The sequence below is a fragment of the Cetorhinus maximus genome, chromosome 8 (genome assembly GCF_964194155.1).
Source record: "Cetorhinus maximus chromosome 8, sCetMax3.hap1.1, whole genome shotgun sequence".
In the NCBI taxonomy this organism is placed as follows: domain Eukaryota; kingdom Metazoa; phylum Chordata; class Chondrichthyes; order Lamniformes; family Cetorhinidae; genus Cetorhinus; species Cetorhinus maximus.
The window spans coordinates 51965019-51986292 of NC_135886.1; the positions used below are offsets into that span (position 1 = coordinate 51965019).

Here is a 21274-nt window from a genome sequence, read left to right on the forward strand (position 1 = left end):
GGGGTGGATTCCCTGAGTCCGGGTATGCATGCAAAAGAATGCAGAAATCTCCCTGAGGCACAGAGATGCCTCAGAGAGATTTGTTTAAGTTTTAAACATCTGAATAAAGTAATTAAAAACTTTTAAACCATGTCCCCTCATGTGACATTGTCACATGAGCTGGGACATGTCAATTATTTTTTTTAAAAATGTTATTGAATTTTTAAGCCCTTCATGAAACCTCATCCCGCCCATAGATGAGGTTCCATGAAAAATGCGAAGACCGCTTGGGCTCTTCGCCTGCCCGCCAACCTTAAGGTTGGATGGACAGCTCATTTAATTATATCAATTAGTTTTTAACAGACCTTAATAGGCCTTTGACAGTTCAGCGGGCACGCCGAACTGAAAATCTAAATGACGCGCGGTGTCATCGGGACGTCCGCCCGACGTCACCATGTGTTATTTTACGCGTCGGTGAGCAGGCCCCACTCCCACTCACCGACCGTAAAATTCTCCCCTAAAGGTTTGGGGAATTGCCAAATTTGGGAAAAGAGCAGGCCAGGCCAGCAGCAGGAATGGTATAACTGGGAACAGAAATCATTGGACCCCACTGTTTCTGCAGGCAGCCAGGGAAGTCAATAGGGTCTGATCAACTCCACCGAGAACCTACAATGCTATTGGAAGATCAATCAAGGGGTGATTGTAAAGTATTACGTTAGGATATAAAGATTAAGTATTAAGTTAGGAACAGGGTGGGGGTTTAGCCTCCAACGGGACAGAGTTCCGGGTAACGTGACTGTAATTGTAACTGTAATTGTGATTGCTGAATGCATACCTTCTCTGAGGGCTGTAGGTAATTCAATAAAGTGATTGTGAATTATCAGCAGAAACTTGTCTTGCTGGTCATTCCATTCAAGTCATATACTTGTGAATCTGGTGTCACAAACATGAGTGTAGGGAGGGTCTCCGAGAGAGATAGTGGATTCCCCTACAGGATCTTGGATATAATTGAACAGTAATTGCAGAATGAGCTCAGATTTGATACTCACTGTTTGAATGATGTAGAAAGAGGTCCCAATGTATCGAGCTGTCTTGTTGAACCTCAGATTTAAATACTGGAGAGAAAAAAAAACAGTTAGTGTCAAGTAATTTATATTTACAATGATTCTGTATGTGATCCAGGAATTGTAAACTGTTTGGCTGAAGTTTTTTTGTCCACTCTTAGGTTATTGTCGCGGTAATGCGAAAGGATTTGATCTGCGTACAGATCTCCCTTTTCTGTCAAAAGCAATAAATTCCTGATTCATGCTAATGATGAGTCTTCTCTTCTAATCCACCCTCAGATAACAGTAAGGAGAGAGCTCACTATAGACTTTATCCTTTGCCAGCCTAATGGAGAAGCTAGGGGCTGACCCATAATAGTGATGCAGAATGACACTCACCTCTCACCAAAATTTACAAGCATAGCACAACTGGGCACATTCTGACCTTAAGGAGGTAGGGCAAGGTGAATCTCAATGCACAAAAGAAGACTTGATCATAGAAACCAGAAGAAGCAAATAAGTCTGGCAGCATCTGCGGAGAGGAACACAGTTAACGTTTCGAGTCTGTATGACTCTTCAACAGAACTAAGTAAAAATAGAAGACCGGTGAAATATAAGCTGGTTTAAGGGGGGGGCGGGGGTGGGACAAGTAGAGCAGGATAGAGGGCCAGTGATAGGTGGAGATAGCCAAAAGATGTCATAGACAAAAGGATAAAGAGGTGTTGAAGGTGGTGATATTACTTAAGGAATGTGCTAATTAAGGGTAAAAAGTAGGACAAGCAAGGTACAGATAGCCCTAGTGGGGGTGGGGTGGGGTGAAGGAATCAAAAAAGGCTAAAAGGTAGAGATAAAACAATGGTTGGAAATACATTTAAAAATAATGGAAATAGGTGGGAAAAGAAAAACCTATATAAATTATTGGAAAAAAAAAGGGGGGGATCGGAAAGGGGGTGGGGATGGAGGAGAGAGTTCATGATCTAAAATTGTTGAACTCAATATTCAGTCCGGAAGGCTGTAAAGTGCCTAGTTGGAAGATAAGGTGCTGTTCCTCCAGTTTGCGTTGAGCTTCACTGGAACAATGCAGCAAATCAAGGATGGACATGTGGGCATGAGAGCAGGGTGGAGCGTTGAAATGGCAAGCAACAGGGAAGTCTGGGTAATGCTTGCAGACAGACCGAAGGTGTTCTGCAAAGCGGTCACCCAGTCTGCGTTTGGTCTCTTCAATGTAGAGGAAACCGCATTGGGAACAACGAATGCAGTAGACTAAATTGAGGGAAGTGCAAGTGAAGTGCTGCTTCACTTGAAAGGAGTGTTTGGGCCCTTGGACGGTGAGGAGAGGGGAAGTAAAGGGGCAGGTGTTGCACCTTCTGCGGTTGCATGGGAAGGTGCCGTGGGAGGGAGTTGAGGTGTAGGAGGTGATGGAGGAGTGGACCAGGGTGTCACGGAGGGAACGATCCCTGCGGAATGCCGCCGGGGGGGTGAAGGGAAGATGTGTTTGATGGTGGCATCATGCTGGAGTTGGCGGAAATGACGGAGGATGATCCTTTGAATGTGGAGGCTGGTGGGGTGATAAGTGAGGACAAGGGGGACCCTATCATGTTTCTGGGAGGGAGAGGAAGGTGTGAGGGCGGATGCGTGGGAGATGGGCCAGACATGGTTGAGGGCCCTGTCAACCACCGTGGGTGGAAAACCTCGGTTAAGGAAGAAGGAAGACATGTCACAGGAACTATTTTTGAAAGTGGCATCATCAGAACAGATGCGACGGAGGCGAAGGAACTGAGAGAATGGGATGGAGTCCTTACAGGAAGCGGGCTGTGAGGAGCTATAGTCGAGGTAGCTGTGGGAGTCGGTAGGCTTGTAATGGATATTGGTGGACGGTCTATCACCAGAAGTTGAGACAGCGAGGTCAAGGAAGGGAAGGGAAGTGTCAGAGATAGACCTTGTGAAAATGATGGAGGGGTAGAAATTGGAAGGAAAATTAATAACTTTTTCCAGGTCCAGACAAGAGCATGAAGCAGCACCAAAGTAATCGTCGATGTACTGGAGAAAGAGTTGTGGGAGGGGGCCGGAGTAGGACTGGAACAAGGAATGTTCCACATACCCCATAAAGAGACAGGCATAGTTGGGGCCCATGTGGGTACCCATAGCCACACCTTTTATTTGGAGGAAGTGAGAGGAGTTTAAGGAGAAATTGTTCAGAAGTGAGAGGAGTTTAAGGAGAAATTGTTCAGTGTGAGAACAAGTTCAGCCAGATGGAGGAGAGTAGTGGTGGATGTGGATTGATTGGGCCTCTGTTCGAGGAAGAAGCGGAGAGCCATCAGACCATCCCGGCGGGGGATGGAGGTGTAGAGGGATTGGACGTCCATGGTGAAGAGGTGGCGGTTGGGGCCAGGGAACTGGAAATTGTTGATATGATGTAGGGTGTCAGAGGAATCACGGATGTAGGTGGGAAGGGACTGGACAAGGGAAGAGAGAATGGAGTCAAGATAGCAAGAAATGAGTTCCGTGGGGCAGGAACAGGCTGACACGATCGGTCTGCCGGGATAGTCCTTTTGTGGATTCTGGGTAGGAGGTAGAAGCGGGCAGTCCGAGGTTGGGAGACTATCAGGTTGGAAGCTGTGGAAGGAAGATCTCCAGAGGAGATGAGGTCAGTAACAGTCCTGGAAACAATGGCTTGATGTTCAGTGGTGGGGTCGTGGTCCAGGAGGAGGTAGGAGGAAGTGTCTGCGAGTTGACGCTTAGCCTCTGCGAGTTTGGTCTCTCCAATTTAGGGCCCAAACACTCCTTTCAAGTAAAGCAGCACCTCATCTTCCGACTAGGTACTTTACAGCCTTCCGGACTGAATATTGAGTTCAACAATTTTAGATCATGAACTCTCTCCTCCATCCCCACCCCCTTTCCGATCCCCCTCTTTTTTTTCCAATAATTTATATAGATTTTTCTTTCCCCACCTATTTCCATTATTTTTAAATGTATTTCCATCCATTGTTTTATCTCTACCTTTTAGCCTTTTTCAATTCCTTCACCCCACTCCACCCCAACGAGGGCTATCTGTACCTTGCTTGTCCTGCTTTCTACCCTTAATTAGCACATTCCTTAGATAATATCACCACCTTCAACACCTCTTTGTCCTTTTGTGTATGACATCTTTTGGCTATCTCTACCTATCACTGGCCCTCTATCCAGCTCTACTTGTCCCACCCCCCCTTAAACCAGCTTATATTTCACCGGTCTTCTATTTTTACTTAGTTCTGTTGAAGAGTCATACGGACTCGAAATGTTAACTGTGTTCCTCTCCGCAGATGCTGCCAGACTTGCTGAGTTTTTCCAGGTATTTTTATTTTTGTTTTGGATTTCCAGCATCCGCAGTATTTTGCTTTTATCTTAGTGTTTAATTGACTACCACTTCTATTCAAGGAATGCCTACCTTGAAGAAGTATTGCTTTTCTCTCCGACAGGATTTCCGTATCTCTCTTTTGCCTTGTTCACCTTCATTGCTTTCTATTTCTCCCCTGGTGTTTGACAAGGTGTTTACTAAAACCCGCTTTCACAGCCATATTTCCTTCCTCAGTGACTGTCTCCGTCTCTGACTTACCCCACGTGGATTTCAACTGAAGTTCCATCCCTCATGTTTCGAACCCACCAAGGATTACAGGTATCTCCGGGACACACAACACTCCTCGGACTGCTGTTCTCGTCGCATTCTGAGATCCACAATCAGTGCCATGCGCCGCCATATGAACACACTCGACCTCTCCCTCCAGCAGCACCGCCGCACCCTTTTTCTAAGCTGCGCATGCCCCCAGTTTCATTTTATTCTTCGTCTCATCCGACGCCTCAACAAGAAACTTTGTCTCTGTCTTTCAGGTGCAAAGCAACGCAAGCTCCAACAACTCATCGACACCAACACCCATCCAGGACCCTCCACCCCTGCCTGTCCCTCTGTCCCTATCCCGTCTTTCAATCCCAGCCCCGGCCGTGTATTCACCATACCCCCTGACCTTCCCCTCTCCGATGCTGAACGTTCAGTGCTCAGCAAAGGACTTAGTTTACACCTTACACCCTCATCTCAATGAATTTCGGGCTCGGCACGATGCTGAACTCTTCTTCCGCCGTTTTCGTCTCCGTGCTCACTTCTTTGGGCAGGAGTCCTCTCCCCGTTCAACAGATCCTTTTATCCACCTCCAATATTCTCCCTCCACTTGGACCCCTCCCTCTGGATTCTTACCTTCTCTTGATCTTTTCATTGAGAATTGTCGGTGTGACATTAACCGTCTCAATTTCTCTGCTCCTCTCACCCACTCTAACCTGTCTCTCTCTGAACTTGCTGCACTCCATTCTCTCAGGTCCAACCCTGACATTGTCATCAAACTCACTGACAAGGGTGGTGCTGTTGTTGTCTGGCGCACTGACCTCTACCTCGCAGAGGCTGAGCGTCAACTCGCAGACACTTCCTCCTACCTCCCCCTGGACTATGACCCCACCACTGAACATCAAGCCATTGTTTCCAGGACTGTTACTGACCTAATCTCCTCTGGAGATCTTCCTTCCACAGCTTCCAACCTGATAGTCTCCCAACCTCGGACTGCCCGCTTCTACCTCCTACCCAAAATCCACAAACAGGACTATCCCGGCAGACTGATCGTGTCAGCCTGTTCCTGCCCCACGGAACTCATTTCTTGCTATCTTGACTCCATTCTCTCCCCCCTTGTCCAGTCCCTTCCCACCTACATCCGTGATTCCTCTGACACCCTACATCATATCAACAATTTCCAGTTCCTTGGCCCCAACCACCTCCTCTTCACCATGGACGTCCAATCCCTCTACACCTCCATCCCCCTCCGGGATGGTCTGATGGCTCTCCGCTTCTTCCTCGAACAGAGGCCCGAACAATCCCCATCCACCACTACTCTCCTCCATCTGGCTGAACTTGTTCTCACACTGAACAATTTCTCCTTAAACTCCTCTCACTTCCTCCAAATAAAAGGTGTGGCTATGGATACCCACATGGGCCCCAACTATGCCTGTCACTTTATGGGGTATGTGGAACATTCCTTGTTCCAGTCCTACTCCAGCCCCCTCCCACAACTCTTTCTCCGGTACATCGATGATTACTTCGGTGCTGCTTCATGGTCTCATCTGGTCCTGGAAAAATTTATTAATTTTGCTTTCAATTTCCACACCTCCATCATTTTCACATAGTCCATCTCTGACACTTCCCTTTCCTTCCCTGACCTCTCTGTCTCAATTTCTGGTGATAGACCGTCCACCAATGTCCATTACAAGCCTACCGACTCCCACAGCTACCTCGACTACAGCTCCTCACAGCCCGCTTCCTGTAAGGACTCCATCCCATTCTCTCAGTTCCTTCGCCTCCGTCGCATCTGTTCTGATGATGCCACTTTCAAAAACAGTTCCTCTGACATGTCTTCCTTCTTCCTTAACCGAGGTTTTCCACCCACGGTGATTGACAAGGCCCTCAACCGTGTCCGGCCCATCTCCCGCGCATCCGCCCTCACACCTTCCTCTCCCTCCCAGAAACATGATAGGGTCCCCCTTGTCCTCACTTATCACCCCACCAACCTCCGCATTCAAAGGATCATCCTCTGCCATTTCCGCCAACTCCAGCATGATGCCACCACCAAACACATCTTCCCTTCACCCCCCTGGCGGCATTCCGCAGGGATCGTTCCCTCCGGGACACCCTGGTCCACTCCTCCATCACCCCCTACACCTCAACTCCCTCCCACGGCACCTTCCCATGCAACCGCAGAAGGTGCAACACCTGCCCCTTTACTTCCCCTCTCCTCAACCTCCAAGGGCCCAAACACTCCTTTCAAGTGAAGCAGCACTTCACTTGCACTTCCCTCAATTTAGTCTACTGCATTCGTTGCTCCCAATGCGGTTTCCTCTACATTGGAGAGACCAAACGCGGACTGGGTGACTGCTTTGCAGAACACCTTCGGTCTGTCTGCAAGCATTACCCAGACTTCCCTGTCGCTTGCCATTTCAACGCTCCACCCTGCTCTCATGCCCACATGTCCATCCTTGATTTGCTGCATTGTTCCAGTGAAGCTCAACACAAACTAGAGGAACAGCACCTCATCTTCCGACTAGGCACTTTACAGCCTTCCGGACTGAATATTGAGTTCAACAATTTTAGATCATGAACTCTCTCCTCCATCCCCACCCCCTTTCCGATCCCCCTCTTTTTTTTCCAATAATTTATATAGATTTTTCTTTCCCCACCTATTTCCATTATTTTTAAATGTATTTCCATCCATTGTTTTATCTGTACCTTTTAGCCTTTTTCGATTCCTTCACCCCACCCCACCCCCACTAGGGCTATCTGTACCTTGCTTGTCCTGCTTTCTACCCTTAATTAGCACATTCCTTAGATAATATCACCACCTTCAACACCTCTTTGTCCTTTTGTGTATGACATCTTTTGGCTATCTCCACCTATCACTGGCCCTCTATCCAGCTCTACTTGTCCCACCCCCCCTTAAACCAGCTTACATTTCACCGGTCTTCTATTTTTACTTAGTTCTGTTGAAGTCATACGGACTCGAAACGTTAACTGTGTTCCTCTCCGCAGATGCTGCCAGACCTGCTGAGTTTTTCCAGGTATTTTTATTTTTGTTTTTCATGCATTTCCAGCATCCGCAGTTTTTTGCTTTTATCAGAAGCAAGTAAGTATTGCCTTGGTGGATATCCTCTTTGAGAAATGTAGTGGTGTGGTGGCACTGAGCAACCATATTGTTATTCAGTGGAAAAGGAAAATTACCTTGCTGAGCTCGGAATCATTCACCTGTCTGATAAATGTGTGGGCCCCATCTTGGCAGTTTCTGCAATTGACCCCTATTCTGGCTTGAAAGGAGGCTGATGCAGAAAGATTGAGGGCTGTGGTGATCCCTTCTGCCACAGAAAATATCATTGCCAACCTAGAACTGGGATGCTATAGACTTTTAATGGAAGACAATGCGATGTAACCGGCTTGGTGCTGACCCACAGGTTGTCGACGCACTTCCCCTCACAACTGGGTTGCTCTAAATGCACTGTTCTGTCCTGTGAAATAGCATGTGGCTGGGAGTATGCGGTGAAATAGCTTAGTACTCCTGAGCTGAAGCGCACAGTTGTTTTGCAAAAGCCCTTTCTCATAACCAATATGTTACCGTTTTCTGTTCTGCTCATCTTAAATACACAGCTAAAACAGAATTACCTGGAAAAACTCAGCAAGTCTGGCAGCATCGGCGGAGAAGAAATCAGTTAACGTTTCGAGCCTTCATGGCCTTCTGCCGAAGGGCCATGAAGGCTCGAAACGTTAACTGATTTCTTCTCCGCCGATGCTGCCAGACTTGCTGAGTTTTTCCAGGTAATTCTGTTTTTGTTTTGTTTTGGATTTCCAGCATCCGCAGTAGCTTTTAGCTTTTTGTTTTTATTTAAATACACAGCTCACTGACATCTATGGGCAGAATTTAGCCCTTGTCGGGCAGGCTTGGCAGGAGTGGTCAGGTAGCCATCTGTGATCGGGGCCGGACTGCGATTTCATGTTGACGGGCCAATTAAGGCCCATCCAGCGTGAAACTCGAGCGGCTGTGCTCGGTGCTGCCTGTGCAGGAGGGGGAAGGGGTGGGGGGGGGGGTGGGGGGGAGGGGTGGGGAAGGAGGCCGTGTGGGGCACTTAACGCAGGCACGCGAGTGAGCGCTTGAAAATCTCCCTGAGGCACAGAGCTGCCTCAGGGAGATGAAGAATTTAAAAAATTGGAAATAAATATTTTTAAAATGTTATAAAACATGTCCCCTCATGTGATCCTGTCACATGAGTAGGGACGTATTATAAATTAAATTTTAAAAATTTTATTTGATGCTGGAAACTTCACCTTGCCTGTGGATGAGGTTTCCAAAATAATACAAAGGCTGCTTGGCCTTTTCGCTTTTCCGCCAGCCATAAGGTTGGACAGGCAGTGAAAAACTTATTATTATTTTATGAAAGTATTAATACTTTAATGGCCTTAATAGGCCTTCTAATTGTTGGCAGGAGCGCTGCCGATTCCCGCACGTTACCGCCAACCAAACTATTGCGCGACTGTGTGTTGTCGTTGGGACGCTCACCCGACGTCATCGTGCGTCATTTCACGCTCGAGCGGGTCAGGCATGCACCCACCCTCCGGGGTGACAATCCTGCCCCATGTGTAACAAAGAGCGGAATGATATGTGAGCCACAAGGTTTTGAGAGCTCTGCATCTGCTATCGGGGTACGGCTTTAAGAAACTGTAAAATTCTCAAGACGTCTGAGCCAAGACAATCTAACTTCAAGAAATCTTTAAAGGCAGTTAAAGTCAGTCAGGAGTGACTCCTGACTTGGAAGGAGAAAGGGGAAGAAATGGTTCAGTTCGAGGAGATTTGTGTGGCAAGAGCTGAAGTGATTACATAAGCTGGACAGTTGTGACTGTTACTGTTTTATTCGTCTCTATATGATACAGTTGCCTTTAGTGAATTAGCCTCAATTAATTTGCGCATTATGCCCTAGTCTGTGTGTCTAATTGACTTCTTGGTCCTAGGCCTTCTGCAACTTCCTACACATGGAATTGGCTTTTTTCTGTTTGTACCAGCAGGGGTTAAAAACAAGAAACTTGCTTTTTTATAGAATCTTTCATAAAGTCAGGATGTCACAAAGCACTTTACAATCAAAGAAATACTTTCGATGTGCAATCATTCTTGTAGGGATAAAAACAGGTTCACCAATAGACAATGTCAGCTGACTTTAATATGCAATAGCCAAAGAGAAATTGATGTGTCTGAAGCAGGTATCCAAAACATGAGCCAAGTCATTAAATTCAGGTATAATCAACTTGTGGGTTTGGCTGCTCTTTTTAAGTTGAAGAGACATTGAAAATTTTGTTTTGTCTTGGTTAGCTTTTGAGAAATATTTCTCAATGGGTCTTGAAAAATGGAGCAGCATGTCTGAATTCATCACAGAAATATACAAAACCAAAAAAACTTGCTGGGGGTTGAGTAAAGTAAAGCATTGAGAAAATTAATGAATTGGGAACAGCAATGGATTGGGTACTGTGATAGATTGAGTAAGTAATGGATTGTGTACAGTTGGGGTTGGGGTACGGTAATTGGGTATGATAATGGATTGGGTATGATAATGGATTGGGTACAGTTGGGGATGGGGTACGGTAATTGGGTATAGTAATGGATTGGGTATAGTAATGCATTGGGTACAGTTGAGGTTTGGGTGAAGTTATGGATCGGGTACAACAATGAACTGAGTAAAGTAATTGATTGGGTACAGTAATGAATTGAATATAGTAACAAATTAAGTACATTACTGGATTGATTACAGTAGTAGATTGAATGCAGTTAAGGTTTGGGTACACTAATGGATTGAGTACAGTAATGGATTGGATACAGTAATGGATTGAGTACAGTATTGCGCTGGTTACAAGATTGGACCGGTACAGTGATGAATTGGGTACAGTTGAGGTTTGTGTACAGTAATTGATTGGGTGTAAGAATGGATTGTGTACAGTGATAGTGTACAGTTGGGAATTTGGTACAGGAATGGATTAGGACAGTAATCATTTACTGTAATGAATTTAGTACACTAATGGATTGGGTATAGTAATGATTGGGTACAGTAATGGATTGAGTATAGTAATAGGTTGTTTACAGTAAGGTGCAGTAATAGATTGAGCACAATAACGGATTGGTTACAGGAATGGATTGGGTACAGTAATGACTGGGTACAGTTGAGGTTTGTGTACAGTAATGGATTAGATACAGTAATGGATTGATACAGCAATAGAGAGGGTAAAGAAATGGATTGGATACAGTAATTGTTCGGGGACGGTTGAGGTTTGTGTATAGTAATGGATTAGGTACAGTAATGGATTGGGTACAGTAACAGATTGAGTACAGCAATAGACTGGATGTAGTCTATATAGTTTATATAATGGATTGAATACAGTAGTGGATTGAGTACAGTAATGGATCGGGTACAGTAATGAATCGGGTAGTCACAGATTCGGTATGGTAATGAATTGAGTACAGTAATGGATAGATACAGTAATGGATTGAGACAGTAATGTATTAGGTACAGTAATACAAAAGCAAAATACTGCGGATGCTGGAAATCTGAAATAAAAGCAGAAAATGCTGGAAATACTCAGCAGATCTGGCAGTGTCTGTGTAGAGAGAAACTGAGGGAAAAAGTATCTCCCTGTTGGGGGTGCAAGTGCGGGAGCAGGCACGGGCGGGCGCGCCTCCGATCAGCACCCCCCCGATCAGGGGCACGCCGCCATTTTACGTGGGCAGGCCAATTAAGGCCTGCCCAGCGTGATGTCTGCCAGGAAGTGCCATATGCTCCCTGTGCGGGTGCAGGGGGATTCCCTGAGCCGGGAGTGCGTTTTTTCGCGCATGCACGTGTTAGAGCGCACTGATCTCCCTGAGGCTAAGTGCTGCCTCAGGGAGATCGGCTCCAAATTAAAATTTGCAATACTAATGATAGAAAAATTTCCCTGACATGTCCCCTCATGTGACACTGTCACATGAGTAGGGACATGCCCATAACTTTAACTGACACCTTTATTAAAAATTTAAATACCCTCATGAAACCTCATCCCGCCCGTGGATGAGGTTTAATGCTTTTTCTGAAGCCCGCCAGGGCTCCCAGCCTGCCCACCAACCTTAAGGTTGGATGGGCAGGTCCATTAATGATTTTAATTAGTTTCTCAATGGCCTTAATAGGTTGGCGGGCACGCAGCTGACTCGGCTGCGCCCCCGCCGACCTGAAAATGGAAATGACGTGGGGTGACATCGGGAGTTTCACCTGATGTCATCCCGCATCATTTTAAGCGTCGGCAAGCGGGGCCTGCCCCCGCTCACCGATCGGAAAATCCTGCCCTGAGTTAACGTTTCATGTCACTGACCCTTCATCAAAACTGGTAAAAGTTAGAAATGTAATTGGTATTAAGTAGGCCAAATGGAGGAGAACGGAAAAAGAACAAAAGGGAATTGGTCTTTTTAGGATAGAAGACAGGAGACATTAAATGACAAAAGAGCTGAAAGAAAATATCCAAAGGGAGTTGTAATGGGAGAAACAAAGAGGCAAAAGATGCCTCCAGAGGAGGTGTGAGTAGCAGAATAGTGAACAGTTTCCATAAGAACACAAGAAAATAAGAAATAGGAGCACGAGTAGAGTATATAAGAACATAAGAAATAGTAGGCCATTCAGCCCCTCAAGCCTGCCCCGCCATTCAATAAGATTATGGCTGATCTGCCCCAGGCCTCAAATCCTCTTTCATGCCAGCTCCTTATAGCCCTCAACTCCCCGATATTTCAAAAATCTATCTACCTCCTCTTTAAATACTTTCAGTGATCTAGCCTCCACAACTCTCTGGGGTAGAGAAATTCAGACATTCGTTACCCTCTGAGAGAAGAAATTCCTTCGCATCTCAGTTTTAAATGAGTGTCCCCTTATTCTGTAACTATGCCCCTAGTTTGAGACACCATCACTAGTGAAAACATCTTCTCAACATCTACCCTGTCAAGCCCCCTCGGAATCTCGTACGTTTCAATAAGATCAGCCCTTATTCTTCTAAACTCTCATGAATAAAGTCCTAACCTGTTTAGCCGTTCTTGATTAGTCAACCCCTTCATCCCAGGAATCAGCCTAGTGAATCTCTTTTGAACTACCTCCAATGACAGTATATCCATCCTTAAACATGGGGACCAAAACAGTACACAGTACTCCAGGTGCGGCCTCATCAACACCCTGTACAGTTGTATCAAGACATCCTTATTTTTAAACTCTAACCCTGTAGCAATATAGGGCAAAGTTCCATTTACCTTCTTAATTATTTGCTGCACCTGCATGCTAATTTTTTGTGTTTCATGCACAAGAACACCTGGATCCCTCTGTGCTGCACTTTTTTGGAGTCTCTCTCCATTTAAATAATAGTCTGCCTTTTGATTCTTCCTACCAAAGTGCATGACCTCAAACTTTCCTACATTGAACTTCATCCACCAATTTTTTGCCCACTCACTCAACCTGTCTATATCCCTTTGCAGGTCCCTTACGTCCTCATCCCAACATGCCCTCCCAGCGATTTTGGTATCGTCAGGATATTTGGATACATTACCCCCACCTCCAAGTCATTCATATAGATAGTAAATAATCGAGGCCCTAGGACTGATCCTTGTGGCACTCCACTGGTTACGTCTTTCCCACCTGAAAAAGACATATTAATCATGACTCTCTGTCTTCTATGTGTTAACCAATCCTTAATCTATACTAATACATTACCCCCAATACCATGCGCTCCTATCTTGTGCAATAAACTTTTATGTGGCACCTTATCAACTGCCTTCTGGAGATCCAAATACACTGCATCTACCGGTTCCCCTTTATCAACTCTGCTTATTGTATCCTCAAGGAACTCTAGCAAATTTGTCTAACATGATTTCCCTTTCACAAAACCATGTTAACTCTGTTTGATTGCGTTAAGCATTTCTAAATGTCCTGCTATTTCTTCCTTAATAATGGACTTTAGCATTTTCCCTATGACAGATGTTAGGTTGCCTGACCTATAGTTTCCTGCTTTTTGTTTCCCCCCTTCTTGAACAGGAGCATCACATTAGCGGTTTTCCAATTCGCTGGGACCCACCCGGAATCCAGTGAGTTCTGGAATATTTCGACCAATGCCTCCACTCTCTCTGCAGCCACTTCCTTCAAAAGCCTTGGATGCAGGCCATCAGGTCCTGGCGACTTATCTACCTTTAGTCCCATTAGTTTGTCAAATACTTTGTCCTTCATGATAGAAACTGTTACAAGATCTTTCCTCCCATTAGGTCCTTGCTTATCTGGTATCTTTGGGATGTTTATAGTGTCCTCCACCGTGAAAACCGATGCAAAATATTGGTTTATATTATCTGCCATTTCCCTATTCCCCGTTATCAATTCTCCAGTCGCATCCTCCAAGGGTCTCACGCTCACTTTAGCCACTCTCTTTCTTTTTATATACCTGTAGAAGCTCTTGTTGGGCTGTCATGTCTGATCATGATTGATCTCAGACTTTAACTCCACTTTCCCACCCTCTCCCCATATCCCTTGATACTGAGAGTAAAGAATCTTTCTATCCCAACCTTAAATGTATTCACCAAAGGAGCATCCACAACCCTCTGTGTTAGAAAACTTCAAAGATCCACAACCCTTTGAGTGAAGAAATTTCTTCTCAACTCAGTCTGAAATGATTGGCCCCTTATCCTGAGGCTGTGCACCCCTGCTCTAGACGCTCCAGCCAGGGGAAACAACCTCTCAGTGTCTACCTTGTCAATCCCCTTCAGAATCTTCTATGTTTCAATGAGATCACCTCTCAATTTTCTAAACTCCAGAGAATATAGGCTCAATTTACTCAGCCACTCATCATAAGATAACCCTCTCATCCCAGGAACCAACCTAGTGAACCTTCACTGTACTGCATTGAATGTGAGTATTTCCTTCCTTAAATATGAAGATCAAAATTGCACACAGTATTCCCACTGTGGTATTACCAAAACCCTGTACAATTATTGCCAAGCTCCTTTGTAGCAAGAATCCAAACCCCTTGTAACATGCCATTTGCTTTCATAATTGCTTGTTGTACCTGCATGCTAACTTTCTGAGTTCCTTGTATGAGCACACCCAAGTCCCTCTAAACATCAACATTTACAAGTTTAACACCTTTTTAAAAATACTCTGCTTTCCTATTCTTACGACCAAAGTGAATAACTGCACATTTCCCCACGTTATTTTCCATCTGCTATCTTGTCGTCTGCTTAGTTAACTGCCTTTATATCTCTCTGCAGCCTCTCTGTGTCCCCCTCACAAATTATCCACTATCTGTAGGCCAACAGGTTCTGAGGATTTGTTGGATTTCAGTCCCTTAAGTTTCTTCAATACTCTCTCTTCGTTAACATTAATTTCCTCACTCTTTTTAGTCCCTGGGTTACCTTCTATTTCTGGTATGTAACTCATGTCTTCTACAGTGAAGGCAGGCACAAAGGGTGGAATCGTCCCAGATTTGTGCTCAGTGTGGTAGCGGGTGTTTTACCCGCTGGCCACAATGGCGGGTTTTTGTGCCATATCGTCTCATTCTTATTAATAATGCATTCACAGGATACACTCCGGATCGCTGACAGGCGGGCTCAGATATGCCCGCCACGCCATGATCTCAGGGCTTCCTCACTCCAGGTGCCATATTTAAAGTGCACCAGCGTATAGCCTACTTCATGCCTTCAGACCAGGACTGCTGCAGGTGACAGGTGGTCCAAAATCAAAGAAGACAGCAGCCCTCAAATTTAGTGATGCCTCTGTGGGGCACCTGCTGGATGCAGTGGAAGGCCACCGCGATGTCCTCTACCCCAACTCTGGCTGCAGGAGGTTCACCAGAGTCACCAATCCACCCTGTTTGGAACTCCAGCTGCCCCAGGCAGGTGTGGGGGAGGATGCGGGGGTTCGGGGGATGGTGGCGCTGGGTGCTGGGCTGGCGCTGTTGCTGTGACCCTACTGTTCCTCGTGGCCTCTCAGCCTACTCCGCCATTTTGAACCCTGTGCTGCTTTAGGGGACTGACGCTTGCGTGGGAGGGCGAGACAGAGATCATGGCCAAATGCAGAAAGACCACACGCTGTGGAAACAAAGAAAAGCCACTCATCCTCCCACTGCTTGCTGTTCCTCCAATCAGAGACTGTTTCTCTTCCAAATTTGCTGCTGATTATCAGCAGAAAATGCAGGAGAGAAATGGTCTGTGATTAGAGGAGTGGCTCCTTGCAGAATTTTTCATTGAATTTACCCGTAATTTGAATACTGGCTTCACGGGTTGGATATAAAGGCTTGGGAGGTTGGGTTGTAGCCTGTAGTCCATGAGTTGGACAAGCCCACAGTATACTAAATTGAGAGAAATATATGTAAATTGCTGTTTTACCCGGAAGGAGTGTTTGAGGCCTTGGATGATGAGGAAAGAGGATGTAAAAGGACAGACATTGCATCTCCTGACTTACATAGTAAGGTGCTTTGAGGGGAAATGGATACAGTAACTGATTATGTACAGTAATGGATTGAGTACAGTAATTGATTGGGTGCAGTGCTGGATTGCATACAGTAATGGATAGGGCGTAGTAATGGATTAAGTATAGTAATAGATTGGGTGCAGTAATGGATGTGTACAGTAATGTATTGAGTGCAGTAATGGATTGAGTACAGTAATGGATTAAGTACAGTAATGGATTGGGTGTGTAATGGACTGGGTGCAGTAATGGATTGAGTACAGGAATAGATTGGGTGCAGAAGTGGATTGGATGTAGGAATGGATTGAGTGCAGTAACAGATTGAGTGCAGTAATGGATTGGGTGCAGTAATGTATCAGGTGTAGTAATGGATTGAGTACAGTAATGGATTGGGTGCAGTAATGGATTAGGTGCAGTAATAGATTGAGTGCAGTAATGGATTGGGTGCAGTAATGGATTGAGTACAGTAATGGATTGGGTGCAGTAATGGATTGGGTGCTGTAATGGAGTGAGTACAGTAATGGATTGGGTGTAGAAATGAACTGAGTGCAGTGATGGATTGGGTGTAGTAATGGCTTGGGTGCAGTAATGGATTGGGTGTAGTAATGGACTGAGTACAGTAATGGAGCCCCTCCATTTTCTCTAATTTTTTATACTGCGTCTCCAGGATCCAGTATTGGATGAGCCAAAATGTCCCGAAATTAAATATTTAGAATCTATTGTCTTGGGTCTTCCCAACAAACTCTGTTCCCTCACCATAAACTCCTTTCCTCTCCTTGGAAACTGCCTAAGGCGGAACCAGATAGTTTGCATTTTTGGCATTCTTATTTAACCCTGAATCAAGATTCTAGCCCCATGTCCTCTCCATTACCAAGACTGCATAGTTCTATCTCTACAGTGCCACTTGTCACCCTCTGCTTCAGCTCATCTGTCTCCCTATCTCTGTAATCTGCTCCAGCCCTGTATCCCTCTGAGATCTCTGTGTTCCTCCAATTATAGCCTCTAATGCATCCCCAATTTTAATTGCTCCACTTTTGGCAGGCATGTCTTCGGCTCTGGAATTCCCTCCCTACACCTCTCCGCCTCACTCTCTTCCTTTAAATTGCTCCTTGAAACCTGTTTCTTTGACCAAGCTTTGGTCACATGTCCTAAGAGCTCCTTCTGTTGCCTGTGTTCAATCTTGTTTGATACAGCTTCCTGAAATGCCCTGGAATTTATACTGCACATAAAATGTTCTATAACAATGTAGTTATTGTCATGAATTGGATACATTTTAATGTTCAGTAGAGTTAATACTCTTTACTGTAAATTGGCGTCGTGGATTCATGAATAAACAGAGGCTTAAGCTGATTAGAATTCAGTTTCATCATTCCCTTCCCCTCAACTCCCCATCCACTTTGCCTCTCCTAACTGAGGAATGTAACTAATACTGGAATGCAGTTAAACAAGTACTGGAAGCTCCCCAGTTCCTCATTCAAGTGGCCATCGCTCTCCTAAGTACATAAATATCAAGTGTTGACCTGTTATTTCAATTGTTGTACTTCCCTGTTTAAAGCACTGACTGACAAAATAAATGTGTTTTTGTTGGCACTAAATAATTCAGCTTTTGTTCTGTAATTTTTCATGTAAATAGTGATCAAATCAATTTCTATAGTGCCCAATCTCTATTTATTTGGATTGACCTGTGTTTTTATTAAATACAGCTCTCAGTGGGGAGGCAGGACAGACAGGGTGGGGTGGCTGGGGGGAGGATTAATTATAATGGGCTGCATGAAGTGACTTGCCCTAGTAGTTTTATTGCCCTGAGAATTGGATTGGATTTGAATAAGATCATTGTATTGCTTATATACGTTTATAAAGTACAAATGAACATTCTGGAGAAACACAGGGGAGAACTTTCCTCATGTCAGGCTGGCCGGTCAGCGGCGGGCGCGGGCAGGTGCAGACCCGATCGCCGCCCATGATTGTGTCTGCGCCGCCATTTTAAGCAGGCAGGTCAATTAAGGTCCGCTGAGCATGGTTGACGACTCCCTTGGGAAGGCAGCTCGCAACGGCTGGGAGAAGGACTCCGCAGAGGGGTAATGTTGGTGACGCAAGTCCGGAGGGTAGGCCATCGGGGCAGGCCAGGCCGGAGGGTAGGGCAGTGGGACAGTGTGCCCCTCATTTTTCAGATGAGTGCCTAGCTGCTCTCCTGGAGGAGGTGGCAGTGCGGCGGGAGGTCCTTCTTCTGAGGGACGGGAGGTGGAGGCCCCCCACCTGACCAAACGTGTGTGGGAGGAGGTGGCCGAGAGTGTCAGCTCCCATGATGTGGTGCGGCGCACATGGGTCCAGTGCCGATAAAGGTTCAATGATCTCCTGTGCTCGGGAAGGGTGAGTACCATGTTGCCTCAAGTCACTTAATGCAGCCGTCACCCTTTCTCCCATAACCCCCCCAACCACAGCCCCCCACTCCGCCCACTCTGAGTACAGTAACGTCATTGAATCCCTCATGGCATGGATCCCTCGCTCGGTGTGACAGCAGAGATTGGCCATGCCCAGTTCACCCTGAGAGGGTTGAGCTAGGGTGTGTTTTGCATCCGCAGCATGTGTGACACTGACACCCTGAGTGTAGAATGGGTTTGAAAGTCAAGAGTCTGCACCTAGGCCGAGTGCTGGAACTGGGAAGCATGTCGAAGTCAGGAGGCTAACATGCTGGGAGGGGAGCTTCCAGTTGGCGGGGCACCAATCCATCTTCTGGTGTTTGCGCTCCATGTGCTTGTGCCTCCTTGCTTAGCAAAGTGACACCTTGTGGTGCCACATGTGAAGGAGGCAGCATTTGGGCAATGGGGGTGGGGTCAGCCCTGGCTTGTTTGTGTGAGTGTGCAGCAGCTGCGGGGTGATGAAGAACTGGAGCCCTGCAATGTCCCACTCTGGCTGGGTTGGCAGGGATGTGATGGGAATTCAGGTGCAGGCTGGACTAATCAATGCTCTTTTCTCCTTTTCAGGAAAAGACTGCGCACAATGCGTCGGAATGAATGTGGACTGGCAGAGGGCAGGCCCAGTTGGCCATCCTAATGGCTTTCCAGCAGCAGGCTATGGACTTTGAGAGGCGCCATGCCCCCAGGTCCACTGGTGGCGGTGAGGCTGGGGTGCCACAGGGAGGTATGGTTGGTGAGCACTCAGGTCACCATGTGTGTCACAGAAGCCATGGCACTGCTGAATGCTCAGCGATTGAAGTTAGCAACATGGGTTGACCATTGATTATGGAAGGATGAGCGCATAATGATCTGGGGGAGCAGCATGCAAGTTGACATTGTCTGCACTGTAACTAATCAAATGTCCTTTTTCTTCCTTTCAGCATCACCGGAGCAGGTCCGGGAGGAGGAGGCAAAGGGCCTACCTCTCACCCCTGAAGCCCCTGAGCAAATGTACTCTCCTGCGTCACACCATCTCAGCCAGGCAGGCACCAGCGCAGATACTAGCACCTCAGTGGGAATTAGATCTTCGGCTAGTGCCCCGGGGCACAGTGGTGAGGGCACTTCACACTTGCTTGAGGTGCAGGCAGAGACAGAGAGTGCCCAGGGCGCCGGCAGTCGGAGGGCTGCTGGGGACCAGGTACATGCTTGGTCGGTGGCTGATGATGTGCCTCTGGAGTCATCCGTGAGGCAGCGAATACTGGAAGTGCAGCAGGGTATGCAGGACAATCTGGAGATACGTGAGGCTATGCGTGGCATGGTGCCCGTGCTGGAGAAGTCCATGTGGAGCATCACCGATGCAATGAGCCTCATGGCCGAGCGCCATGCTTCCTCCAGGGAGAGAGTGGCAACTCTCATTGAGAGGCACCTCCAGGTCCTCCTGGGTTGCGCTCCGACCTGCAAGCCCTCACAATGGCATTGGCGACAGGTGGTCAGTGCCAGTGTGGGAGATTGTCTGGGCACCAAGTACCCCAGCTCGGTGTCCATCCATCTATGGTGAGCAGGGAGGTCTGAAGCGACCTCATGTCGGCGCAGCAGCTGCCTGTCATCTCTGTGGGCTCCTCTCAGGGCGCTCCAGATGAGAGCAGCAGCTCCTCTGCCCCTCTGCCACTGACCGTGGCATCTGATGAAGCTGCAGCGACTGGGGAGAAGCCAGCTGTGGAACTGGCCGCTCTCTCCGAGGCAGGGCCATCGAATGCTCTGCGGGCCAGAGGACGTCCAGCGCCGGATTGTGGAGAGCGCAGCATGCAACCTCTATCAGCGACACACGATCTGGGGGGTGTTGTAGTGCGCCCCCTGAACGGTCCAGGCATCGGAAGCACATCTTGAGAAGACCGATGGTTTTCTCCACCACAGCCCTGGTGGAGGCGTGGCTCCTATTGTACCGCTGCTCAGCTTCTGTTCTTGGATGGCGGAGAGGGGTCATGAGCCACCTTCTGAGGGGATAGCTCTTGTCACCCAGCAGCCACCCATCCAGCCGGGCTGGAGCACTGAAGAGCCCCGGCACCTGGGAGGCTGAAGATGTAAGCATCGTGAGAGCTGCCTGGGTACCTTGCACAGACTTGTAAATCTGCATCCTGTGGTCACACACTATCTGCACGTTCATGGAGTGGAAGCCCTTCCTGTTGATGAAGGCACCAGGCTCACCTGCCTTGATGGCCACATGTGTGCAGCCTATAGCACCCTGGACATGGGGGAAGCCAGCAATGGCCGCGAAGCCTCTGGCTCGCTCTGTCTGACTGGCATCGCCCCAGCGGTAGTGGATGATAGTCAATGCACGTCTGAACAGAGCATCTGTCACCTGCTTGACACAAGTGTGGACAGCTGACTGGGAGACTCCACAGAGGTCACCCACCGAACCCTGGAAAGAGCTGGAGGCATAGAAATTGAGGGCAGCTGTGACCTTTAGAGCCACTGACATGGGGTGCCTACCACACAGTTTGCGGAGATCTCAGGGCCTTTCATCTGACAAATGGAGGTGACCGTCCCTCTTGAGAGACAGACCCTCCTTTGGCACTGGACCTCAGAAATATTGAGGCAGCTGCTTTGCCGTCTGTAAACCCTGGCAGCAGGATAGTGGCATCTTCTGCGGCCCCTTCTGCCTTGCACTTCCTGTTGGCTCTGCGCCCCTTGTGCCTGTGCCTCTCCTCCCAAAGGTGGCTCCCCTGGAGACTGAATGTGGACTCCTGGCCTCCTCCCTCTTCTGGCCCTTCCTTCCTCCTCACAGGAGGTGCCTCCAGTGGA

At 47.2% G+C, this 21274-nt stretch overlaps 1 protein-coding gene across 1 annotated transcript in view; it reads right to left on the reverse strand.

Annotated features, from left to right (window-relative positions):
• slc5a8l (solute carrier family 5 member 8, like) overlaps nt 1–21274 on the reverse strand; it is a 95726-nt gene that overhangs the window by 64196 nt on the left and 10256 nt on the right. The window contains exon 3 of the mRNA XM_078546228.1: nt 1029–1094. Within this exon, the coding sequence (XP_078402354.1) occupies nt 1029–1094 (66 nt within the window). The remainder of the gene's footprint in view (nt 1–1028; nt 1095–21274) is intronic.